This window comes from Amblyomma mixtum, chromosome 1 (assembly GCF_055824585.1).
Source record: "Amblyomma mixtum isolate Tamu chromosome 1, ASM5582458v1, whole genome shotgun sequence".
Lineage (NCBI taxonomy): Eukaryota > Metazoa > Arthropoda > Arachnida > Ixodida > Ixodidae > Amblyomma > Amblyomma mixtum.
In genome coordinates, this window is record NC_143012.1 from 23585135 (window position 1) to 23612055 (window position 26921).

Below are 26921 nucleotides of genomic sequence, written 5' to 3' on the forward strand. Positions count from 1 at the left end.
GATCACAGGCTACCTTTCGACTAGAAGTCAGTTCGCCATCCTAAAGAGCCCTTCTTCTCGTGTCCAGATTGAGTCTGGCACCCACAGGGATCCGTTCTGGGGACACTTTTATTTCTATTATTTATTAATGACACTGTGGCAGGACTTTTCGTGTGCATGAAGGTTTACGCAGATGATAGTGTTTTGTACGAAGAGGTCTCTACACTTGACGATCACGTGCAACTAAAAAATGACCTCACGAAGGTCATTACTTGGTGCGACTAATGGCAAATGTCTATTAATTTTGAAAGAGCCATTTTCATGATAATTGCTCGAAGGAAAAGACCTCTTCAATTTGTGTGTGCCGCTAATATGCATACCACTATTGGAAGGAGTGGAATACAAATATTTGGGCCGGTGGAAAACTAGGCATCTTTCATGGACAAAACACATAGCTGCTGTTGTAGCGAATTCCTTCAATAAACTGTTTCTCTTGAAGTGCTCACTGGAGTCATCCACGCTTCCAGCCATCCAGCAGTGCTACCTTCCTACTAAGCGGCTGGAAAACAGACCACATGTCCCTAAGAGCTTATAGCAGTGGCATGCAAACAGAAATAACGTTAAAATTCACACCGAGCACACCGAGCCCTTACACTCTAGTCCAAGGCACAAAGCGCCACAACAAAGAAGAACCGCAGCTGTGCACTCCACAGCTCTTGTTCGCTGCTTGTGCCGTTTACAAGATTGGAGTGGCTGTTTTCATTGCTGAGAACTTTATTATAATTGGAGGCACGTCCCGTAGGACATGCCTACGACTTTTAGAACAACCGCAGGATGGGCGTTGCTGATGTGGACTGAGGAATGCACGTAACCCGAGCACCGGTATTTTGTAGGTGCGGGTGATGGGACTTAACGTAACAGCAACGTGGAGGCCTTTGCTTATATGTTGGAATGACAGATATGAAGCGCTGGTCGGAGCGGTAGCCTTGTGTGGATACGTTGAGATGGAGCAAAAAAAAGCATGGAGTCATTGAGACAGATCTTCAATGACCGGCACCGGTATACCATGAAGGCGTAGCGCATTTGAAGGATGTTGTTGGGACTGCAGTGCTTCATCAATGACTTCTACTGATTCGCGACACCACAACAGTACACCACTGCTCGAAGTCCGTAATACACGCACATATGATGTTACAGAAGACTATAGCTGCATGGGAGGATGGGAACGTGATGGACGCCCTGAAAGTGAGCAAGGCGCGCTACCCTTAGACCATTTGGGCCAGGAGGCCTCGGCGGAACGTCCTCCTCACCTCACCCCCTTTGAAATAAATCGCAATAGAGCTTGGCCACCACTACCTGTACAAGTGCAATACTGAGGCTCAATGTCCGGAAAGGTTTGGTGATTCCTGAGGCCACCATTCTTAGTCATATTATAAGCACATTATAAGCATATTATAAGTCATTATAAGCACACCGTCACCGCCACCACATTCATCATTATCATCATCAGCACCGCACTCCTACCATCACTGTGTGCCCAGTTAAATTCCGCGAAAAAGAAATGAATTCACATTCATACACCTTAAGGCGATAATGTTCTGATAGAATAAGCACTTCAATCTTGTCTCCAGGACACAAACACGGCATGTTCCGTCACTGACACTGGCTCACATTCAGCGCTCAAGTCAGGCTCAAAGACGAGCCACTCGTACCGGATCCTGTGCTGTTCTTCAGATGAGGCGAGACAGTGTGTGCCAGAATGCTCGGCTTTCGACTTCTGTCACGATGCGGGGGTACTCGATGTCGAAGCTTAGGACAAGGTCACCCCTCGTCGTTGGCTTCTTGGGGTGAGGAAGGCCTTGGCCCTGAATGCGCTTGACGGTGGTGGGCGTGATGATGTCGGTCAGCGGCACAGTTATATTACCATGGGTCACCGTGGGCACCTCTATTTTGCCACCGCGGAGTGCCTGTAAATGAAAAGAAGAAGAAAAAATGCGTCCCCATTTGTTCTAGAACAGTTCCAGAACAAAGTAGCTATGAGATAAAGACGATAGGAAGAAGCAGGTTAAAGCTTCAGGAAAAAAAGTGCATTCAGTCGAGCTCCACGGTTCCCCGTTCGACTGCGACATCCAAAACATGCATCAAGAGTAGAATAAACGCATTTCACGTCTTACTCTTGCATTCGGCAAGTCGGGCAAACCTGACTAGAGCTAGCTTTTTTTAAATACAATTGCTCTACGGTATTTATCCTTTTTGGGGTACGATACAGCTGACGACACCGTTGCGCTGCCGACCATTGATACATCTCAGGGCCCTCATGTAGGCACTTCGCTCTTCTCCCCTTACTGTGAACTAGGTGACGCTTTAAACCAACCTTCCTGAAGGCGATTTTGGCCACGTATCGGACGTCAGCTCCGTCTCTCTGAAAGTGTGGGTGCGGCTTGTCGCGAATGATGAACACGACGTCACCGGGTGCAGCTCCGTAGAGCTGTTCTCCTTCAAGGTGAAATGTGATCCTGGTGCCGGCCTTCCAGCCGGGCTTCACGTCGATCGTGAATTCTTTCTCTTCCACCCTAGGCACACGGTCGCCCGGTGTCATCACAGTTCTGGGAACCTTCACCTTCTTGGTGCAGCCGTGGTAGACTTCTTCCAGCGTCACGTGCACATCGTACTCGACGGTCGGATTCTTGTAGGTCGGCCCACCGCTGCTGGATGTCCTCGAGCTTGCTGTGGGTCTTTGTGTCTGGGATCGGTCATTGAAGTTGAGGTTGGAGAACTCGTCAGACCTGCCGCCCTGTCCTGTTTTGGCAGAAGTGTGCTTGTGTGGACGGTACCCATCATCGTCCATGTAGTCGTCAGGGCTGCAGCGGTATTTGGTGGAGGACGCGTTGGGAAAATTCGTATCGAAAGGTCCGCCGTAGCCAGATGAACCGCCGGTCCGGTATTTATCGCTGTAGAACCCGGACATTCTAGACGAGCAGCCCCTGTGTAGTGTAATCGTACTTCTGGTCGCCCCACGTATTGCCTTCACCGCCTCCGGCGTTGTCCTGGAGGACTCCTTAGAAGGAGCGATTGGTCCCGTCGCACTTGATCTTGCTGCTCAGCTTGTTGCGATGCTGCAGTTCAACTAATTGAACCTTCTGCCCGCAAATATTTTGAGTAGGTGCTTGATCTTTTCTCGCAGGTGGAATTAGGCGCCAGGCGTCCCCTGAGAAGCACAGAAACAATATGACCAATTATCTTTTCTGAATGAGACATTAGCGGACGACCGCGAAGAGCAGTGGTATCCGCGGCATTATCATAATGTTCGGATTAAGGCTAGCTTGTCGACGTTCGACTGCAGCGAATATTACGTCGAGAATTCAAAGAAAGTTTAGGACCGGAATGCCAGTCCCCAGACTGTAGGTCGCTAAAAAGATGCTTTTCAGCGCCCTCACTGCAGCTGGAAGGACTGCATGTGACGGAGCCATAGGAGTGCGGCGTTAAAGCGCGACCACTTGCTTTCCTGTGTTGTTCTTTGCGCGTTGCGTAGTTTCTTTGTTTAGCACAGCCGACGGACAGAACATAGCAACATGTGTCAAAAAAATCACAGGGACATCTAATTCTTTTATGTACTGGCAATGTGTCGTGTCCGGTCGCTGTGTTGAATGCAGCGAAAGACGCACACGGAACTTTAAGACTTCGTTTATTTAAAGCCGATGAGGGTGCGACCAGCGTCGACCGAGGCAGGAGCCGAACTGGCCGCCCGAAGAAAGGAGGGAGCGGAGAAGCGTCCACGGGAGGGAGTGGCTTCCCAAAACAGGAGGAGGATGCGGGGGCGCACCATGGGGGGGCATCTGGCGACAGCGTGCGACGAGGGGCAAGTGGTCGTTAGGAGGAGGATGCGAGTGGTCGTTAGGAGGAGGATGCGAGTGGTCGTTAGGAGGAGGATGCGGGGGCGCACACACACAAAAGCAATAAGGGGACACAACACTTCCTTCCCCCTTAGAAAGTTGCCTGGTATCGTGCAGGGGGTCGGCGCTCACGCGTGGAGGCGCGCTGGCTTTGTGCGCTCGGGGGAGAAACACTTGTAGGCTGGCTGTTGTTCGCTGTGTCTCCTAGGTCTGTCCTGGGCGAAGTCTCTTCTTCCGGGAAGAGGTGCCAGGCTATGTGGGAAGATGGTGCACGTGTTCTCTCCGCTGGCGGACAGCTCTCAGACGGCGTCGTAAATCTACGCAGCTGGTTGAGATGTCGGCGTGCTACTGTGCCATGTATGTTGACGAGCCAAGAGCGCAGGCCTATGCGTCTGACAATTGTAGCTTCCTCCCAGCGTGGCTTTTTCAGAAACTGTCGGGCGAGGACGCGCTGCCCCTCATTAAGCGTGCCGCAGCGCGGAATTGCTTTTTCTTCCCGGAACGTCTCTGCCTTTGGCTCGGGGAGGATGGCTGTGAGCTGGGTTCGCATTTCACGCTCGAACATCATTTTCGAGGGGGTCTCGCCTGTTGTGCTCTGAACCGTCGTGTGCTGCTTGAAGAGAAAGCGCGCAAGGCGGCGCTGCAGCGAGCCTGTCTGATCTCTTTCAAGGGCGCGTTTTAGCTCGGCTACGTAGCGCTCGGCTTGTCCGTTTGTCGCTGGGTGGTAGGGGGCCGATGTAACTGAGGAGATCCCGTTGTCGCGATAAAACTTGAGAATCTCCGCAGACACAAACGGTGTTCCGTTGTCCGACACTACCTTGCGCGGCAGGCCGAACGTTGCAAATAGTGATCGGAGGTTGTCAATGACTGCTGCCGAAGTCGTCTGTCCCATTTGCCTTATCTCAAGCCACTTTGTGTAGGCATCTACGACCACAAGGAAAGTGCAGCCCTCAATTGGTCCTGCAAAATCAATGTGCAGTGTGTGCCATGGTGTGTCTGGCTTTTCCCATTCTGGGACAGGAGCTTTCGGCGGGGCGCTCCGGCTGCTCTGGCAAGGCTTGCATTCTCGCACCACTGTTTCGATGTCGTTGTCAATGCCAGGCCACCACATGTAGCTTCTGGCACACTTTTTCATTGCAACGATGCCCCGATGTCCGGCGTGGATGAGAGACATAGCTTGTGCGCGTAGTTCTCTCGGCATCACAACTCGGGACCCAAATATGATGCAGCCGCGATGGGTGCTCAACTCTGTAGCTCGCCTGCGGTAAGCGTCGAAGTTGTCCCCTTTGAGTTTATGCACGTTGCCTTGTTGAACAGCTGTGTAAACTAGCCGGAGAGCTGCGCACTTCTGCGTAGATGCTGCAACTGTGCCTGCTGTAAGCGGAGGTTCTGGCAGTGCTTCGAACATCAGAACGTCTCCTGGTGGAAATGGTTCGTCAACAGTTGCGTCTAGTGGCAGACGGCTTAGCGCATCGGCGTTTTGATGTTTACTCCCATTGCGGTAGACCAGAGCGTAGTCGTACGCTGAGAGTTTGATGCACCAACGTGTCATTCGCGGAGACAAAGTTGGTGGCATAGGCCTTTGTGGTCCCAGAATGCCCAATAGCGGTCGGTGATCGGTTATAATGGTCACCTTCCGGCCGGCAATGTACTGGTGAAAATGTGTCGCCGCGTAGACGATGGCTAGCCCTTCTTTGTCAAGTTGCGCGTAGTTGCGTTCTGCTTGCGACAACGTACGTGAGGCGAAGGCGATGGGAGCTTCCCTTCCTTGCTCGTCAGTTTGCGATAGAACCGCGCCGACTCCGTACGGTGATGCGTCGCAAGCCAAAAGCAGAGGCTTCCTTTCGTCGTAGTGGCGGAGGACTGTACATCTTCGAATCAGGTCTTTCAGGGCATCGAATGACTGCTGATGGCGTGGCGACCATGTCCATGTCACATCTTTCCGAAAGAGTTGGTATAAGTCGTTGGCCACGGTAGCTCTTTGTTCCAAGAACCGGTCGTAGAACGTCAAGAGTCCGAGAAAAGCCTGTAGCTCCTGCTTGTTTGTTGGAGCTCGTGCTTCTGTGATCGCTCGCACTTTGTCCTCGGTAGGGTGAATGCCTTCCGCATCAATTCGGTGTCCCAGAAATTGCACCTCTGGCACCGCAAAACAGCACTTCGATTTGCTTATGCACAAATTAGCGTTTGCTAGCCTTTCGAGAACGAGCTCTAGGCGCACTGTATGCTCTTCAGTGGAAGTGCCACTGATGATGACATCGTCAAGGTAGACACAAACTCCTGGGATGCCCTGAAGCACTGTCTCCATGAATTTTTGAAATATGGCCGGGGCTGCAGCTACGCCAAAACGCAGTCGCTTGACTTTGTACAAGCCTTTCAGTGTGTTAATTGCCAATAATTCAGCAGTTGACTCGCTCACCTTCAGCTGCTGATACGCCTGGGTGAGGTCCAATGTGCTGAAGACTCTTGCGCCACGTAGTACACTGAATACTTCTTCAGGTGTCGGTAGCGGGTAAGAGGACGCTTTAGTCGCAAGATTGACGGTGCTCCGGTAGTCTCCGCAGAGGCGTATGGTTCCGTTCTTCTTGCGAACTACGACAAGTGGTGTGGCCCATTCTGAATGCTGCGTCGGCTCGATGACACCTTGCTGCTCCAGTTTGTCCAACTCTTTTTCAACTGAATCTCGGAGAGCAAACGGCACCGGCCTGGCCTTCAGAAATTTGGGTTGCGCGTTGTCCAACAACTCCAGTGTGACCGGGGGCCCTTCGTTTCCTGGAATCTCTTCCGAGAATACTCTTTTGTATTTCTCCTGCAGTTGCTCAACCATGTTCTGGCTCGGCGTCTGGTGTATGCCGCATATCATCACGCCTAGTGGAGAAAACCAGTTTCTCCCTAGAAGGCTTGATCCTGTGCCCTTCACAACAAGCAGAGGTAGCGTATGGGTCTGGCCGTTGTAGTTAACCTGCACGTTGGCAGAGCCCAATAGTGGCAGATTCTGTCCTGACCACGTTCGCAGGTGCGTGTCGTCTTGTTGCAGGGCTGGTGCGTCAGATGGCCATGAAGTTCGGAACGTGTCCTCACTGATCAGAGTACAGGCTGCGCCGGAGTCCACCTCGAACTTAATCAGCTGGTGATGTACGCTTACTTCTGTAAAAATCTTCGGTCGCGTGCCGAGATTCATGGTGTTCAGGTCGTACAACACAGATGGTGTTGCTGATGTTGTTCCATGGAGATCAGATAGCGGCGTATTCTCTGAGGCGTTGACGCTGTGATTAGGCTGGGAAGGTGACTTTATCTTGGCAAGTCTCCGTTTCGTAATGCATGCTCTTTCGATATGCCCTCGCTTGTGGCAAAAATTACACGTGGCTGACTGGAATCGACATCCCTGGGGGTTGTGTTGGTCGTCACACCGCCAGCAGCGTTGTGCCTTTTTGACCGATTTTACAACAACAGAAGGCTTGCGCACCTGGTTGCTTGTCTGGTGTACCGGCTCGGTGTTCCGGCGAATCCCTCTCTGCTGGTGACCGGCGCTCTCCGCTCGAACGGCGATGTCGTAAGCTTTGCTGAATGTGAGGTCCTTCTCAGCGAACAGGCGCTGCTGCAGTGACTCGTCACTCAGTCCGCACACAAATCTGTCGCGTAACATCACGTCCAAGGGAAGCATGGTGGTGTTAGCAGAAGAAGCTGCGTCTCCCTCCTGCCCGGTAGCTGTTGTCGACAGCGTTCCAAAATTGCAGTCGGCAGCGAGCTTCTTGAGCGCGGCTACGTAGGCGCTCACAGTTTCTCCTCCCAGTTGATCTCGTCGTTGGAAGCGAGCCCGGCTGTAGACCTCGGATGGCCTTGGGTCGTAGTGCTTTTGCAGCGCTTTTACGATGTCGTCGTAAGACACTGCCGCTGGTGTGCTTGGCTGAATAAGGGCGCAGACAGTATCGTAGGTCTGCTCCCCGCACAGCGTCAGCAGGTTGGCCCTCTTCAAGGCTGGGTCTGTGATGTTGTTAGCTTCAAAGTAGAACTGAAGGCGTCCAACCCACGATGACCACGATGAGCCGTTGAACTCTGGTATCTGATTGGGAAACCCTCGCGTAGCCATGGCTTGTCAATAGCGTTGCGTAGCGCGGGTCGAATCCACTTTCTCGTCGCCACTGTCGTGTCCGGTCGCTGTGTTGAATGCAGCGAAAGACGCACACGGTACTTTAAGACTTCGTTTATTTAAAGCCGATGAGGGTGCGACCAGCGTCGACCGAGGCAGGAGCCGAACTGGCCGCCCGAAGAAAGGAGGGAGCGGAGAAGCGTCCACGGGAGGGAGTGGCTTCCCAAAACAGGAGGAGGATGCGGGGGCGCACCATGGGGGGGCATCTGGCGACAGCGTGCGACGAGGGGCAAGTGGTCGTTAGGAGGAGGATGCGAGTGGTCGTTAGGAGGAGGATGCGAGTGGTCGTTAGGAGGAGGATGCGGGGGCGCACACACACAAAAGCAATAAGGGGACACAACACAATGCAATAGCATGAACAGCTCTCGAAGCTTTTGCCGGTAGTGGGGTCACTTCCGGTCTGTGGCGTCGCTTCCCTGCAGCCAATGAGCGAATTTCGTGACCGACGACGCAGTTTGGCCCCTTGGAGTTTTCAAGGCTATCACATAAAAACGTTGTACCTGAACGCATTTTTTTCTGGCCCATCACCAGCAACAACCCCCCCCCCCCCCCCCCGCTCTTCCATCGTTGTTCTGATAGCACCCAGCAATAACGAAACCCGTCATTGCACCCGCCTCTCCAGTCCCTCAGCTCGCGCACACCATAACTATGGCTTTACCTCCCGGAGAGCAACTAATATCCTTCGGTCTACGTGATGAAGCCTCGCCAAACAATGCAATTTTAAGCACCATATGAAGAAGTTGTTTTGTGTATCATATCGTATGTGAATAGATTAAAAAGAGAAACGTCGCCTTGGCACACCCAGAGCGATTTTTGTCAGCGATGACATCCGAGACGGCGCAAATGTTTCTGACGTTTTAACGGTGTGCACACACCTAAGAAGCCACTCTACACCGGACCCGACCTAGTATGGCTCCAGTGCCCACAAAACACCATTGCTGAAAGTAATGGTAGGGTGCACTCACCCTACTTTGGGGGGGGGGGGGGGGGGGGGGGGGGGGTATCCTACTATAGGTGTATCCCTCTAGCTCCCCCGTTCTCATCCTCATGCATGCTCTCAGACTGGCATTATTAAAAGGCGCTTTAGTTCACCGGCTATGAAAAGGGACGACAGTAATGATGCGCGGCGCTTGCGTGCTATGACACGGAGAGAAGTGTAGACGGCCGGAAGCCAGCTGAGTCAGGCGTGTTTTCCCGCGGCATCTCGACGACTGCTTGCGTAACACATGAGCCTTCCTCTGGCGTGTTCTATCGTCTTTCTGCTTCTTCTGAGCGCCAAGGTGAAAGAGGGATAAAAGCTGAAGTTTGGGCGAGTTGGTAAGCATTCATTGTAAGCGACAAGCGAAAGCATAGACGTGACATGGGCTGCCGCGGTGGCTGAGGGGTTACGACGCCCGGCTGCTGACCCGAAAGATGCGGGTTCGATCCCGGCCGCGGCGGCCGAATTTCGATGGAGGCGAAATGCTAGAGGACCGTGTACTGTGCGATGCCAGTGTATGTTAAAGAGCCCCAGGTGGTCGAAATTTCCTGAGCCTTTCACTACGGCGTCCCTCAAAGCCCGAGTCCCTTTGGGATGTTAAACTACCATACACCAAACCATTGATGCGACTTAGGAGAAAACATATACAGGCGCTGCATATCTAGTGAATTTACTGAAGAAACAGTGCACATATAGATACGATGGGAAACGAAGAATTAAACATGAATTTCAGAACGCATCATCCGGAGTGGTTGAAGCTATGAGAAGTGGTAGAGAAAACATCTTTCTTCATTATTAGAAAAGGTCACAGAACGATGACCAATGCATGTTACGCTCATATTTTGAATGTAGAAAGCCTCCATGACATCGCGGGTCAACTAGTATTTGTGTCAGAAAATTATCAGTACGCTAGTATATATTGGCTGATATAGTGACTGACGGAGTACGAAATAACCAAAAAAAAATTGGTCCGCCTTCCTAGAGAGATGTTCATTGTAAGAAGTGTAAAAGCGCCGGTATATACTAATACTCATTCTTTTCCGACACAAAGGTAAGTTGACTCGCGAAGTCGTGGGGTTTATGCATCCAGAAAGAGAGCCTATACATTAGTCATCCTTCTGTAACTTTATCTAACAAGGAAGTATCTTGCCTGTTAATGTGGTGTTAGTGCGAGGCGTGGGAGCCCCGCGTGCGAGGAACCTCTCAAGGCGATGGCTGAGTGGAGACTGGGGTTTATTTCTTTAGAGGGAGAGAGAGGGCGAGTGTACAAGAATGCACTTTCACTGCTGTAGGAATGCAGACGGTCACGGTAAGGGAATTGGGAATGCGTCAGTCGACGGGGCTGCGGGGACCAGATGCCGTCGGGGGAGACGCCTGCTAGCTTTTGTGGGTGCTAGCTTTTGTTGGAGCGGCCGGCCCGCGCTTGTTTCTGGGAAGCGGGCGGCGAGTATGCGCGGAGGAGGCAAGGGTTGCTGGAGCGGCCTGGCGTCGCTTGGTCGACGAACACGACATTGCCTACCACATCTCATAGCTTCAATCATTCGGGCTGCTTTTTAAAATGTTCGTTTTTTTTCGACCGTATTGGCATGTGTACCGTTTCCTCAAGAAATTCAGCAGACAGTCAGAGCTTAAGAGAGAGATAGAGTAGTGAAACGAAGGGGGGGGGGGGGGGGGGGTCGTTTAACTGCGTGCGAACTTGCAAAGAGCCCAACTAGCAGAGGCAAGTTCCGCGTATACGAAACTACACGAGGGGTACGCAGTGAAAGAAACAAGGGAGTGGATGAGCTGGAAGAAAGAAAGAGAAAAAGCGCCGTTTGATGAGCTTCTTCGATGATGCACGGAGCAAAGATAAGTTGGTCCGCGAAATTATCGAGGCAGCTTCGATAGTGAGGCTGCGCCACCATTGTATGAGTACACCGTCCGCAGCGTTAACAAAGACGGAGATAACATTTATTCGAGCGTAGAGACTCTTTGAGGGAGCGAAATGGCCGCGCATCTGCCTTCGTCAATAACCCCTCCGACGTATCCTATTCTGAGCGCCGCTGCCAGTCCTCGTCATATCCCAGTAATTTCTGTTTCATCTAGTTGCCTATAGTTTCGGAGTTGGCGGCAACGGTAGGTACACATGCAGAAATATACAAGGCGCAAACGTATGAGTTCTAAATGGTTTGGTTTGGTTTGGTTTAGGGGGTTTAACGTCCCAAAGCGACTCTGGCTATGAGAGACGCCGTAGTGAAGGGCTCCGGAAATTTCGACCACCTGGGGTTCTTTAACATGCTGAATTACCCTTTAATTCTGTCATAGTTACCAGTAGCAGCATATAACAACACAGTTTGCCATGCGGGGCAATAGGCTCCAGCCTGTAGAAAAGACAAAATAAAGTGTCAATGGTTGACAGCAGAATACCTGCGTCCTTGTTGAGCGTCAGGCCTGCGAAGGTGGGCGGTCGCCGGAGTCCAGTAATCCGGGAGAAGGCACTTCGATGCACAGAAAAGCTTTCAACGTTTTCGTTCGTGCCACGGCGAGTCTGTGAACGACGAGCACGCGCACCGCATCCGACCAGGCCCGTCAGACGGCTATCGGGCGAGTCGGGAGCCAACTGTTAAGGACCCATGACGTAGGACGAGTGTCGTCATCCGCACACCTCACTGGCCTCACAGAGATAAGTTGCGTCCTCTATTGGCAACCGCGCAGCTGCGCTGTGCGTTGCGCGAGTCGGCTGCGGGCGGCGGGATGGCGAGGGGGACATCGCGGCTCTGAATTGTTGGTTGGTTGGTTTATGGGGTTTAACGTCCCAAAGCGACTAAGGCTATGAGAGACGCCGTAGTGGAGGGCTCCGGAAATTTCGACCACCTGGGGTTCTTTAACGTGCACTGACATCGCACAGTACACGGGCCTCTAGAATTTCTCCTCCAAAGAAATTCCAGCCGCCGCTGCCGGGATCGAACCCGCGTCTTTTGGGTCAGCAGCCGAGCACCATAACCACTGAGCCACCGCGGCTAAGCAGTTGCTCGCTGGACGTGCAGCTTGTGACGACTCAGCGCGCAAAGCAACGATGCCTTTAGCTAGCGAGAAAGCCTCCGTTTTCTCGCCGCCATTTAACCAGCTGCTTATTGGCTTGTTTTGCTTTGTGTAGCATTGCGTAACGTTCTCGTAGTTGCGCTTGACTTCACTAATATTTTACTTTCTTTTTTTTATCGTATTTTTTTTTCTGACATTGTTGACATTTATAATCTGGTCGTTTCGTTCTCCGGCAGCGATTGGAAGGGACCTCGCGGCTGGTAAGCTTTGGTTAACTTTGTTATCTGTTGAATGGATACGAGGGGGTACCCAAAAGAAACCGGACTAAATTTTTTGGTCGGCACAGCTTCTGTGGTACCGCGTTTTGCCACTAGGAGCGCATAGAACGAACATTCCAGAGTCAGTAAGCCGAGTGCCGTCGCTGAAGGAGGTCAGACTAGTTTAGGCAGAGTTTTAGAGTGACGACTGTTTTGTGTGAATGCCGTTTTTGCAATGGCTGATTTTTGTGAACAGCGTGCTCAGGTGAAATTCTGATTTTTGCTCGGAAAAAGTTGAATGGAAACTCTTGAAATATTAAGAAAGACGTACAAGGACGATGCTATGGGGACAACTCAAGTGTTCCTGAATCGAATCCTGAATCAAAGCAACAATCATGCCAATGGAAAACTTCAAATTCACCTCGCCTCAAGAAAGCTCGTCAGGTGAAACCAAACCTCAAAACAATGATGATTTGTTTTTTCGACGTGAGAGGAGTCGTCCATTGAGAATTTGTTCCGCAGGGTCAGACAGTTAGCCAGGCATTCTACTTGGATGTTTTGAAAAGATTGGGCAACAGTGTGCGGTGGAAGCGGCCAGATTTGTGGCGGTCGGGTGACTGGTTTTTCCGTCATGGCAATGCCCCTGCTCACACAGCCCTGTCTCTACGACAATTTTGGACCCAAAATGGCATGACCCCTATTCCTCAACCCTCATACTCTCCCGACCTTGCCCCGTGCTACTTTCTTTGTTTCCTAGAATGAAAAAATAGGTGAATGGAAAGCGTTTCGTTGATGTTGCTGAGGTGAATAAAAAAACGACGGAGGCACTGTCAAGCATCACAAAAGATGAATTTAAACAATGTTTTGAAAAATGGAATGAAAGATTCGACAAGCGTATCATTGCAAGTGGGGAATACTTTGAAGGTGATTGAAGGTCTGTGCTTAAAATGTGAACAAATAAGTTCAAACAAAAATAAGTCCGGTTTCTTTTGGGTACCCCTTCGTATGTTGCCGTTCTTTCCCTCAACTTTCCACAGTCTTGATTCTTTGAGACAATCATCTCAAAATGCAACTTCGAAGCCAGTACAGGCACAGCTCTCGTGACAAAACTTGATGCAATTTTTTTTTCCAGGCATGTCGCTCTTTCGCATTTTCTAACTTCAGCTCGTTTCGAAATGTCTGGTGTGATAGTGTGAGCACGTGCGAGAAATCAGGCGCATTCTGACTTTAATTTTGCATTAAATCCAAAGCGGTGCCCTTCACGCACTTTCCTGTCCGTGTGCTGACCCACCCTGCCCGCAGGACCCCCAGCAAACATTATCTGCAGATTTTTCAGCTGATGTGCAAATGCCATTTAAAGTATCAAACCGGTGTCTTAATGTCTTCTTACTCGGAGCTTTCAGTTTCGGCAACATGGTCGTGACGGTCTTGTTACAACTGGCAGCATCTTGTAATTTAAAAGGGACATCAAGCGTCACAAAGTAGCGCCTTAGGAGCTTCTCTCTATGACCACAACGTCGAACTGAGATCCACACCCAGACTCAGTCACGACGCCGAAGGCTTGCCTGACAGCATCGATGCCCTCGCGGGCTTGAATCCAATTTCCTGCCAGTTTCGGGACTCTCCCAGGCACTGGGCGATAAGTTAAGCATGTTCATGAGCGTACGGCTCTCGATTCAGCTGAGCGCGTAAGGTAGTCTCCCGCAACAGCAGTCCATCGGCACCTCGACTTCGACGCAGGGAAAGGCCCGTGCAGATGCATACCTACGAGGTCTGTTAGAAAAGTATCCGACTTTATTTTTTTTTTACGAACACCTGATGGATTCGAAACAAGCACGCTTGCACCAGCCTACCCTGAACCTTCGTGTGCATGCACAAATTTTTTCTCGCCTGCCGATAGCGTCAGTCGCTGGGACGCAGCGTTTGAGTGAGGCAGTGCGCAGTGCTCTCGTCGGTTTTGTATTGCAAGGAAAATGGTGGAGCGACAGGAGCAGCGCTACTGCATCAAATTTTGCCAGAAACTAGGAGACAGCCAAGTTGAAACCATTCAGAATATTCAGACGGCTTTCGGGGACAATGCTATGAGCAGCACACAGATTAAGCAGTGGTACAATTAATTGGCTTAAAGACGGCCGCACATCGGTGCAGAGAGAGCCACGCTCCGGTCGGCCATCAACATGCCGAAATGGCCAGGTCACTGCCGAAGTGAACGCTGTGGTGATGCGGGACCATCGTATGACTATCCGAGAAATTGCGGAAGAGGTGGGCATCACCAATTTTTCTGCACATTCCATTATCATCGAAAATTTGGCCATGGAGAAAGATGCGGCAAAATTCGCGCCGAAGCTGCTCACGGTGGAGCAAAAGCAGCTTCGTGTTGAAGTCTCACAGGATATGCTGGATTCCACAAACAGTGACCCCGACTTCATCAACACCATAATCGCTGGTGACGAGTCTTGGGTGTACAGGTACGACTCGGAAACCAAATCCCAGTCGTCACAATGGCAGCATTCCACGTCACCAAGACCAAAGAAGGCCCGCCAAGTGCGCAGCAATGTCAGAGTGATGTTGACTGCTTTCTTTGACTCCCTCTGTGTGGCACACCACGCGTACGCACTCCACAAAGTAAACATTGACCAAAAGAATACTACAGGGATGACCTCCGTCGCCTGCGTGGTGCTGTGCGGCGCAAGAGGCCGAAGTTTAGGTCAACAGGAAATTGGCGCATCCATCATGACATTGCTCCTGCACATTCCTCGCACTAAATTCATTTTTTTCGCGGAAAACCAGACTGCTGTAGTTCAACAAACTCCTTACTCTCCTGATATGGCCTCCTGTGACTTCTGGTTGTTTCCAAAAATCAAGAGGCCATTGAGGCCACCGCCGTTGCCGTGTCGAGAAAATCGGGATTGGTCGGGAGGGTCCTGACGTCACAATCACATGACCTCGAGCGAGTAATTAGAAGACCCCATGACGACCACATAGTACAACAATGACGACGTCACTAGAGGATTTTTCATTGGTCTACAGGGTCGTGGCGTCATTCCACCGCCATAACCTAGGGCAACTAGTGCAACATAACCTAGTGCTTGGTGCAGCAGCATACCACCGCTGCCACCAGTTGCTGTGCTTGGTGCAGCAGCATCCCACCGCTGCCACCAGTTTATGTGCTTGGTGCAGCAGCATCCCACTGCTGCCATCAGCTGATGTGCTTGGTGCAGCAGCATCCCAGCGCTGCCACCAGTTGATCCCACCAGTTGATCCCACTGCTTGCTTGGCATCTTTCATTCCCAGGACGTCATCGGAGTGGAACCACCTACCTGCAGCCTTACTTACTACTAACAACATTGAAGAATTTAAAAAACGGTTGCGGGATCATTTTGTCGTAGATTAGATAAAATGGTCATTTTATTTATTTTCACGTTGCTATCCTGTATACAGCGATTTCGCCAATTTTAAACATGCATTTTCGTTATTTTTGCCGCTTACTGTTGCTAACTGTGTTGTCATTGCTTTGTATTATAGCTTGTGTTATGAGTATTTCTAAATGACCTTATGCCTTAACACTACTTTGTATACTTTTGTTTCTCAAACCTAAAGTTTTTTCGCGTTTCATACTTTTTTGCAATATTGTTTACTTGTATTCTCTTAACATCGAAATCTTGTGTAATGATGCTGCTAAATACGCGCGTTAGCTATTGTTTTAAATAACCCGTTGTGTATATATTCTGTACGTATTTGTAAACTGCTCACTGCCTTCTCTAATGCCCTCCAAGGGCCATGAAGGAACCTGAAATAAATAAATAAATAAATAAATAAATAAATAAATAAATAAATAAATAAATAAACTGAAGAAAAACGGCATTTGCGCTGAAAAGACAGATGGTCGAGCCGGGACTCGAACAGCAGCCCCTTCATGGAGGGAAGGATGGAAAATAGGAGCGTCTCCTTTGAAACGTAATGGTGACAGTTTCCACCGTGCTAATCTTTCTTTTTAAATTTTGCTTAACTTTTTCATGAATTTTTCTTGAAATTTCTCTAAAGGTGTTATAAATCTGTCTATAAATTCGTAAATTTCTTTAAGTAAATCTGTAATCCTGCACCTTTAACCTTATGTCACCTGTCTGCTTTTGAGACACGAATCTTCCAATCTCTTTTTGCTAGCTTCCCCCGCCGATTCATTCTAACAGTACATTTTGCTGGGCTAGTTGGTGTGACATTGTGTTAAGGAAAGTAAAAACAGCGCTAAATTTTACACAAACCACTCAGAAAGGCGGACAGGACGGGCGCCCGTCCTGTCCGTCTTTCTGAGTGGTTTTTGTAAAATTTAGCGCTGGTTTTACTTTCCTGAACACAACCGATTCATTCACATGACCGTTGTTATCTCTAAAGCCTAGGGCCTCAGGGAGAATGACTGTGCCTGCATCGACATCCGGATGGGTACCATCACATTCGAGTATAAGGTGTCCAATTGTTTCTATAGATTTACCACACACTGCACAGGCGTCGTCTTCTTGGTTATATTTCTTTTTGTAGCTGCGCATTCTAAGACACCCAGCTCTAGCTTCAAAGAGCACAGCAATACCTCTTTAATTATAATAGAACGATCCCTTCCTGATATGCCTTTTCCGATTCTTCTTTTCTATTGAATTAATCCAGTTTTGTTTCTTCTGCGTTCTTTACTTGCCGTTTAACGCTCTTCGCTTCACCGTTCTTGTGTGCTGCATATCTTACTAGTTAGTTTCCTAGTTCTTTTTCGCCATTGTGAGTCAATGCTTTCCTGTATAGGTATCTAAATACCTTAGCCGCCCACCTGTCACCGTCCAGTCCCCTCAGGCGTTCTTCATATAATATTTTACTCTGAGCCTACCGTGCTTCGAACGATGCACAGCCCGTATCCGCCTGTACTGTCTCGTTCGTGGTTTTGCCGTTGGCACCTGGTGCTTTTCGTCCAAAGTGATGACATTCCTGCACTTTTTCGTCTGTGCCCTAACCCACCCTCCACGCAAAGTCCACGACAACAGTCCGCAGCTTTTTCAGCTGATGCGCAAATGTCATTGAAAGTACACAAGCAGAGTCCTGAAGTTTTTTACTCAGAGCTTTCGGTTCTCAGTAATTTATTAGCGGGTAAAAAAAATCCTACTTGAAAGCACCATCACTTTTTATCCGAAATAACTGATTTCGTGGTGCAGATTATCAGCGTCATTATCAGGAGATTAGGAGGAGCCATTATAGATGGCATCCCTTACGTGATGTTTTCATCGGATAAGAGTTTTAGTGTATTCGGTAAGTGTTTAGCCAGTTGGTGCTTTATTTTGATGGGCTAATGAAGAATCTTTCAGCCCGGAAACTTTACTTGCTGAGAAGGATTTTTGTTCTTCGTCATCTCTGTTCATCACAGTCGTCGCTGTCACAAGCTACATACCCACAACGTTATTTAATACCTACGAGACGTCTGCAAAATACTCTACCTCCATAGTGTGTGCGACACCGAACTGAACGTGCATAAAATAAGAAACAACTACAAAATTTTAACTCCTGTAATTGACAGGAACGTTTCATTTCGCGATAACACAACAGCGTGAAGAAATGCCACACACAATTCCGGACAAAAGCCGTTTTGAGCGGGAAACCTTTTATGAACGCGCATATATATATATATATATATATATTGTAACGACGAAGAAGTTCTTGTTCAGGCAAAAACGACGACGAACTTTTGACCGTTGTGTTGAGCGGCATTGCCATCGCTTTGTGTGTGTGCTCTCGGTGCTCGACCTGTGTGTCTACGAGGCCTGTGTCTCTGTGTCTACCGCCGGCGCCCAGCTCCTCTAACCATCCCAGTGCCCATCTTACATTTGATATATATATATATATATATATATATATATATCCGCAGATTGCCCGACGGCAGTCTTGATTTTTTTCTATTACAGTTTTTGCTACCGTCAAAAGCACTCCCCATTTCTTCTCTATGGGAGCCTTAACTGTTGGGTGCGATCGATGGAAACACTTTAAAAGAAAGATTTTGCTGCATATCGGAAGAATGAACCATTGCCTTCAGTATTTCCATAAAAGTATTGTACAATTTTCCAGCTGTCAAAATGTTAGTCCGACACTGTTGGACATGAACTGGGTGTAGTGTTTGTATCACGATAAGCAAACGGCCAACTCACGGCCACGTGCCGGTATTTGGGCACCGCCCCCTTGCCTGTCTGTATCTCGATATAAGCACATGCGTGTTGGTTTTCGCGGGCAGTCGTCGACCAGCGGGACGCGCGGTCTGACGGCCGGCTGACAATAAACCCGAGTTCTTGTTGTACCTCGGCTACAGTGTCGTTTCCCTTAGCAAGACGCGACAACTTTTTGGCGACGAGGATGGGATTCTGAAGCAGAACGAGGACCGATCCCACGGGGACCGTGAAGACGGATATTCAGCCAAGCGCACGAAAAGGAAACTACCGGAGGCAAAGCTTCGGCGTGTTCGAGACCGAGGAAGACATCGAGCCACTGTTGCAAACAACGCACGAGAAACCACGTCAAGAGCCGATACGCTTTACGATGTGTATTCAGGGAATTCCGCTTGACATGGAGCTGGACACTGGAGCAGCAGTGTCAGTGATGCCGTACAGTTTATTTCGCTCACGCTTCCCACAGATGAAGTTACGCCCGGCATCGGTGTTGCTTCGTACGTACACAGGGGAGTGCGTGCGCCCGAAAGGAGTGGTAACAGTAAACGTGAAGCATCAGCACCAGTCTCTCCAGCTACCTCTGCACATTCTCTGCCAGGAAGGTCCTGCTCTCATAGGACGAGACTGGTTATATCAGCTCAGGCTGAATTGGAGTAGCGTTAATCACGTGGGTGCGCAAGACCACCGGGACTTGGAACAAGTCTTAAACCGACATCCGCAGTTGTTCAACGATGAACTCGGCGAAATTCAAGGTGAGCAAGCTCAACTTTCCGTGAAGCCAGAACAGCATCCAAAGTTTTGTAAAGCTAGAAGCATTCCGTTCGCACTGAAAGAAGCGGTGGAGAAAGAACTGGAAAAACTAGTTAGTCTGGGCGTGATCGAGCCCATTTCGAACAGTGCTTTCGCTTCACCAATTGTACCTGTGGTAAAAAAATATGGCAGCGTACGCATCTGCGGAGATTATAAGGCCTCTTTGAACCCTTGCTTAAACATTGACAACTACCCCTTGCCCAAGATCGAAGAAATCTTGGCCACACTTTCGGGAGGGCAGGTGTTCTCGAAGATTGACCTGAGTAGAGCGTATCAGCAAGTGGTAATGGACAAGGTTTCGCGCCAGTACCTCACCCTCAACACGCACAAAGGACTGTATGCAGTAAATCGCTTAGCCTTCGGGGTGGCGTGTGCGCCTGCGATTTTTCAAAAGATAATGGACAACATGTTAAAAGGATTGAAAGGTGTGATATGCTACCTAGATGATATTCTCGTCACGGGCCGGAACGAAAAGGAGCACCTAGTGAACCTGGATGCGTTACTGAACCGGTTGCACGAAAGAGGAGTGCGGATTAAGGCAGAGAAGTGTGAATTTTTAAAACCAGAATTGCAGTTTCTGGGTCACGTGGTCAGTAAACAAGGAATTGCAGCATCACCAGAGAAGGTAAAGGCCGTATTAGAAGCCCCCGTCCCAGCCGATAAAAAACAGCTGAGAACGTTTACGGGCATGGTGACATACTACGGAAAATTTTTGCCAGAGTTATCAACAGTCATCTTCCCACTGAATCAGCTGCTGTGCAAGAATGCGCCGTGGGTCTGGAGTGAACAGTGCGACATAGCATTCAAAAAGATAAAAAGGCTGCTAATAAAAGCGCCAATGCTGGCACATTACGATCCGGAAGCTAAGCTTCAGGTAGTGTGCGATGCCTCATCTTATGGGCTGGGTGCAGTCTTATCGAAAGTGGAACAAGATGGTTCCAGGCGGCCGATCGTGTTTGCATCACGCACATTATCGCCGAGTGAACGGAACTACAGCCAGTTAGAGCGAGAAGCGCTCGCCTTAGTCTTCGGAATTAAGAAGTTCCATTACTATATTTACGGTAGAGAGTTCAGCTTGGTAACTGATCACAAGCCTTTACAGACGATACTCGGTCCCAAAACAGGAATACCTAGCATTGCCGCGGCTCGTTTGCAGAGGTGGGCAATTACGCTGTCGGCCTACCGTTACGATATAGTATATCGTTCAGGGGAAAGCAACGTAGAGGCAGACTGTCTGTCGCGTCTACCGCTGCCCGGGAGTGGCGAGAAGGAAGAGGACGACGAAGTAACCGCCTGCTACGCACTTCGGTGGGAGACTTTCCCGATAACAAGCTCGGATATTGCGCGGGAAACATCACGTGACCATACCTTACGGCAGGTTCTTCACGCGGTAACGGGTCAATGGCCCGAGCGAGTGGCTGATGAGATGAAACCATTCGTTTCAAAAAGACTGGAGTTGTCGGTTAACCAAGGATGTTTATTTTGGGGAATGCGCATTGTGGTTCCCCCTTATTTACAGAAGACAATCCTGGACGAGCTGCACGAGGGGCATCCTGGGGTAGTGCGGATGAAGGAAGTTGCCCGGAGCTACGTCTGGTGGCCAGGAATTGACGCCGACTTGGAGAACACCGTGAAAACGTGTGCGGCCTGCCAGCAGCAACGAGCGCTGCCTACCCAAGCTCCCCTTCATCCGTGGGCTTGGCCTACGAGGCCATGGGCCCGACTCCACTTGGATTTTGCTGGCCCGTTTCTTCAGCGCAACTTTTTGGTGGCGGTAGACGCTCATTCGAAGTGGCCGGAGGTTTTCCTGATGCCGTCGACCTCGGCAGAAGCTACCATCGGTAAGCTGCGTGACCTCTTCAGCCGTTTTGGATTGCCCGAGGTCATCGTGTCAGACAACGGGCCGCAGTTTTGCAGCGAAGAATTTCAGTTATTCCTCAAGATGAACGGAATAAAACATGTACGGTCCGCGCCATATCACCCGTCAAGTAACGGTTTGGCTGAAAGATTTGTACGAACAGTTAAAGAAGCCCTGCGAAAGGACAACAGAGCCCGGCCCATTGAAGAACGACTAGCCAGTTTCCTTCTAGCGTACCGGAATACACCTCACGCAACCACCCAGCAATCTCCGGCTTCGCTTTTGATCGGGCGACCTCTCAGAACTCGACTCGATTTACTTAAGCCTAGTACTCGTTCAGTGGTCGAGCAAAAGCAATTTCGACAAACTGGCAGTCGAAGAGAACTTCAGAGAAGTTTTTGCGTTGGGGACAAAGTGTTTGTGAGGAACTCTAGAGTAGGTCCAAGATGGTTAGAGGCAACGGTGACGTCACGCTCGGGGCCAGTGTCTTATGTGCTACAGGTGACAACACCACGTGGGGTCATGGAGTGGAAGAGGCATCAAGACCACATACGCACAAGGCAGGCAGACCCGGAGGCAACGTCTGCAGACCACGGTTGTGGCGCCCATGGTGAGGACTCCAGGCAGCCGTGGCAACCATCTGGGTCATCGACGGGCACTGATGAACAGAGTGCCATGCAGCCGCCGAAACAAGCAGCGGGCACAGCTGAGGAAGATCCAGGGGCGTTTGCCGCAGGAGGCGGAGTATCGACGGAAGCCCTCGGTTCCGAAGACATCGATCACGACTCGGGGTCTTCTCCTGGCGACAGGGGCCACGAAGCCTCAACACGACATCGGTATCCGACAAGGGAAAGACGTCCGCCGGATCGGTACACATCAGTGCCGTGATTGTGTCAACCAATTTTTGGAACTAGAGTTTGAACCGTTCACTTTTTTTGTTATTTCTGTATAAAAACTAACCGTTCGTCATAAATGTCAACCATGTGTAATGAGAGCATGCATCGTCTAGGGAAGGGGGAATGTAGTGTTTGTATCACGATAAGCAAACGGCCAACTCACGGCCACGTGCCGGTATTTGGGCACCGCCCCCTTGCCTGTCTGTATCTCGATATAAGCACATGCGTGTTGGTTTTCGCGGGCAGTCGTCGACCAGCGGGACGCGCGGTCTGACGGCCGGCTGACAATAAACCCGAGTTCTTGCTGTACCTCGGCTACAGTGTCGTTTCCCTTAGCAAGACACGACACTGGGAATCGCTTAACTTTGCAGCAAAAAAAGAATAGCAGAACGACCTCACGAAAAACAGCCATCTTCTTGAGCCGGTTTAGAAGTAAGGCTGGCGTAATCGAAAGAAGAAAAGGGCCTCAAGTTATTAGGATTGCAAAAAAAAAAAAATACAGGAAACCAGCCACTCGAATCTGGGTAATTTATTTCCGGTTGGAACAAACATTTAATATATCCTCGAGATGTGCCAAACATGTTAACAAATTCTGTAACAAAATCATTATGCCTCGTGTCGCAAGCCGACCATGCAGAAATGTTCTCAGATTTACTAAGCCGTAGTATCCAGGTTATATCCAGGCCCTGGCGGCCTTATTTCGATAGAGGCGAAACGCAAAAAAGTGCCCGTCTGAGGTGTGTTGTTGTGCAGTAATTGTTGATTTCTTGCCTCTCTATAAAAGTTGTTGGCGGTAAAAATGTTGATGATTGTTAGTAGTATGCTAGACGTCGTGAAGGTTCAACGTTGCTAAATCGCATTTCTCGTGGACAACTTCGGGAACGGTTGACTTTTATTAACAATTAATAAAATAGAACAAAATATACAAGCAAAGAGAGATCATTTGAAGCTTACTCACTCTTAGAGTAAGCTGATAAAACCAATCCTATGGAATGTGTATAGTTAAAACTGCAGTATTTCATCACTGACGTCTACGGATTCGCGACACCAGAGCAAGACTCCACTGCTCGACGTCCATAATACATGCACGTACGATGTTTCAGATTACTAACTCCATGGGATAATGGTAACGTTGTGGCTGCTGTACAAGTATGAGTCGAGCGTGCTACCCTCAGTCACTGAGGCCAGGAGGCGACGGCTCAACGTCCTACTCATCCCACCTTCTTTGAGGTGAATCTCATACAAGTTGTACACCACCACCTGTACAAGTGTAATAAGGAGACTGACTGTATGAAAAAGTTCGCCGAGTCCTGAGGCTACCATTCCTAATCATATTAACCATTATGAGCTATAACGTCACCAATCGTTATCATCGTCAGCGTCATCACCCCACAGTCATAAGAAAAGAACAGTAGCGGAACCAAGACGAACACAAGAGAGGACCACACAGGACTAGCGCTAAACTTCATCTAACTTTATTCACTAACAGCGCAGCAAATATAAGGAAAACCAGGACACGTGCAGAGAGATACCACTGGCAAGATGCAAGTACTGCAGAAAGTGTCAACCACGGTTTCATGAGATAAAGATTTTAGGTAAAAGCAATGACACAAGGGCAAGGGAACTATTGGAAGCATATCATATAAAGAAGAGAGGTGTATCTTGTGTTAGCGATACGTCGGTGAACCTCTTCAAATCGGAGATGGCGTATCTTGAACGGTTCTGTAGATAGTGTTGTGTGGAAACCGGTATCTCTCTGCACGTGTCCTGGTTTGCCTTATATTTGCTGCGCTGTTAGCGAATAAAGTTAGATGAAGTTTAGCGCTAGTCCTGTGTGGTCCTCTCTTGTGTTCGTCTTGGTTGTGCTACTGTTCTTTTCTTACAACATGCACCATCTAGCCCAACAAAAAGTTCTTCTAAACCCCACAGTCAGTATGTGGGAAGTTCAGTTTGCTGAAAACGAAAAGAAAAACATTAATTCCCCTTCGGGTGACATTGTTCTGAACGCGAATTTGTTTCAGTCTTGTCTCCAGTACACGGACACACGTCATGTTTCGCCTCTTGAAATGGCCCACTGTCAGCGCTCAAGTCATTCCTAAAGATGAGCTACTCGTTCCGGAGCCTGTTGTTCTTCAGATGAGGTCAGACAGTGCATCCCAAAACGCTCGGCTTTTGGTTTCTGTCACGAGGCGGGGGTACTCAATGTCGAAGCTCAGGAGAAGGTCACCCCTCGTCTTTGGGTCCTTGGGATGAGGCAGGCCCTGACCCGGGATGCGCTTGACGGTGGTGGGCGTGATGATGTCGGTCACCTTCACAGTTACCTTACCATGGGTCACCGTGGGGACCTCTATTTTGCCCCCGCGCAAAGCCTGCAGAAAATACAAGGAACACAGGCATTGCACTCCCAATCGTTCTACAGTAGTTGGAAAACTTGAACTTTGACTCTAAAGACAGCCAGTCACATCTGTAGTACTTAAGGTGTTCTGCTTTTGCGCGCATCAAGTGAGGGTTTTACTTCTCAGCTCAAAGCAAACGGAACGGAGAGCGAAAAGACACAGGACAAGCATAACCTAAAAGCTACAGGCTTCGTTGTCACAGTGAGGTAAATTTCATTTAAAAATTAAGTCCAACAAAGGACAGAAAAGTTGGACACATAGTATGAGCCACATGGCAATGTTTGGCACTGAGCTGATCTCTGGAGGTGGCAAGCTGCCTTGCGAAGCAGCCTTAGTTAAGAGCACCATACACTCTAAATCTCTCTCTCTACGAGGAAAGTACGCAGTTCCAATATTCTCTCGTCAACTTTATAACGATACCACTCGTGCAGCGTGCTACCTGACCTGAGTCTAGAACGGAGATTGAAGAAATCTGTGTGAAAGTTTTATTTTTAGTAAAATTCGGTAGTTTGGCTTCTTGTGGCACTGTTTACATTTGCACAGCGGCAAAATATGCATTAAACGCTGATACATTTCGAGTTCAATTGTAAATGTTTTTTTCTTCACTTGAATCAAGCTCCTCACACTCCATTTGCGTCAGGTTCATCAGGAACTCCATTACCACCGACAAGAAGGGGCCGAGGGTGAGGCTTAGCCTCCGAGGTATGCAAAAAAAGAAAAAGAAACACGCTGCACTGTAAGTCATAACAGTCAGTTTCTTTTGTCGATCGAAGTCGAGGATGCTGACCTACACCACCTTGAACGCCTCAATCGCTATTGGTATACTATGCGTCCTTAAAGCGGCTCGTCTGCAGAAAGTGTCTCGGTCAGGAGCACATGATCGCAATGGAGAGCTTAAAAAGCGGCCTGATAAGTCTGTTTTGAAGAAACAGGCATCCACAACCGATTGTTTAAGTAAATGAACGCCACTTTTTTCTGTATTTGTATTTCTTTTTTACGGTGACAGGGCAAGTCCACTTAGATCGAACTTCAGATACAACGAGCCGAATCCGCGTGACCGTCTGGTTCGTTACAAGTGGGCTTGACTGTGATTCCATTTGGGGCTTCTTGTAGCTTTCATCACCTGCATTTAACTGAAAGCCGCCTTTTTATGATTATAACACAGAAATAAATTAATACAGTGCAACTTACGGTCATCCTCAGCATCCATTGAATAGATCGGAACATTTTAAGCATCAGTGGATTCAAAACTGACACCCGATTGGTTCCCACTTCTAAGCGGGAAGGGTCTGGAGACACGCTGATTCGGAAAGTCCGAAACGACTGCGAGTAAGAAGGTATAGCACCAATCACAGCGGAATTTAGAAGCGTAGTATTACGGGCATGGGCTGACGTTGAAGACAACGGGAGGATACCAAAGAAAACAAATTCGATATCAGTTAAAGACGAGAGGAAGACGAAGGCTAAGGGTTCAAGTGAAGACCTCCCGATTCTTGGGTGCCATTCTGTTAAAGGCTACAACAACAACAACAACAACAACAACAACAACAACAACAACAACGTGCATTCAGCCGTGCACCAGTCTCCCTTGCTTCTTTTTACAAAGGTTCTGCGCCATTTATCGGTTCTGCCGCCCGATACAGCTGACGTCAGCGTAGTATACCAGCCCATATATGCATCCCAGGACCGCCATGTAAGCGCATCATCACACTGCTCTCCTTACTGCGAACTAGACGACGCTTTAAACCAACCTTCCTGAAGGCGACTTTGGCCACGTATCGGATGTCTGCTCCGTCTCTCTCAAAGTGTGGGTGTGGCTTGTCGCGGATGATGAACACGACGTCACCGGGTGCAGTTTCGTAGAGTTGTTCCCCTTCGTGTTGAAAGGTGATCCTGGTGCCGGCCTTCCAGCCGGGCTTCACGTCGATCGTGAATTCTTTCTCTTCCACCCTAGGCACATGGTCGCCCGGGGTTATCACAGTTCTGGGAACCTTCACCTTCTTGGTGCAGCCGTGGTAGACTTCTTCCAGCGTCACGTGCACATCGTACTCGACGGTCGGATTCTTGTGGGTCGGCCCACCGCTGCTGGATGTCCTCGAGCTTGCTGTGGGTCTTTGTGTCTGGGACCGGTCATTGAAGTTGAGGTTGGAGAAATCGTCAGACCTGCCGCCCTGTCCTGTAAAGGGCGTTTTGACAGAAGTGTGCATGTGTGGACGGTACCCATCATCGTCCATGTAGTCGTAAGGGCTGCCGCGGTCTTTGGCGGAGGACGCTTTGGAAAAATTCGCACCGAAAGGTCCGCCGTAGCCAGATGAACCCCCGGTGCGGTATTGATCGTCGTGGGACCCAGACATTCCTGACGAGCTGACCTTGCGTAGTGTAACCGTACTTCGCCCCACGTAATGGCTTCACCACCTCCGGCGTTGTTCTGGAGTACTCCTCAGAAAGAGCGATTGGTCCCGTCGCACTTGATCTTGCTGCTCAGCTTGTTGCG

At 49.5% G+C, this 26921-nt stretch overlaps 3 protein-coding genes across 4 annotated transcripts in view; all 3 read right to left on the reverse strand.

Moving 5' to 3' along the window:
* The window catches only part of LOC149365742 (dnaJ homolog subfamily B member 4-like), a 64695-nt gene that overhangs the window by 24050 nt on the left and 13724 nt on the right, over positions 1–26921 (reverse strand). The window lies entirely within an intron of this gene.
* On the reverse strand, positions 91–11636 carry LOC149365743 (dnaJ homolog subfamily B member 1-like). The gene is made up of 3 exons (XM_089545655.1): positions 11405–11636; positions 2354–3187; positions 91–1946 (listed from the first exon to the last, which is right to left on the reverse strand). Exons 2-3 carry the CDS (start codon positions 2945–2947, stop codon positions 1710–1712), a joined length of 831 nt encoding a protein of 276 aa, XP_089401781.1. The 5' UTR covers positions 2948–3187; positions 11405–11636; the 3' UTR covers positions 91–1709.
* LOC149365744 (uncharacterized) overlaps positions 22546–26921 on the reverse strand; it is a 32972-nt gene continuing 28596 nt past the window's right edge. Inside the window, exons 4-5 of the mRNA XM_089569188.1 lie at positions 26179–26833; positions 22546–24400 (exon numbers count right to left, since the gene is read on the reverse strand). Coding sequence (XP_089425314.1) covers positions 24164–24400; positions 26179–26833 — 892 coding nt within the window. The 3' untranslated portion in view covers positions 22546–24163. The remainder of the gene's footprint in view (positions 24401–26178; positions 26834–26921) is intronic.

What these genes read in the sequence shown, in the direction of transcription:
- LOC149365743 (XM_089545655.1), bottom strand. Translation starts at nt 2,947, where the DNA reads ATGTCCGGGTTCTACAGCGATAAATACCGGACCGGCGGTTCATCTGGC. An exon ending in CCAAAATCGCCTTCAGGAAG is followed by an intron (nt 1,947 to 2,353) that starts GTTGGTTTAAAG and finishes TTTCATTTACAG; the next exon opens with GCACTCCGCGGTGGCAAAAT.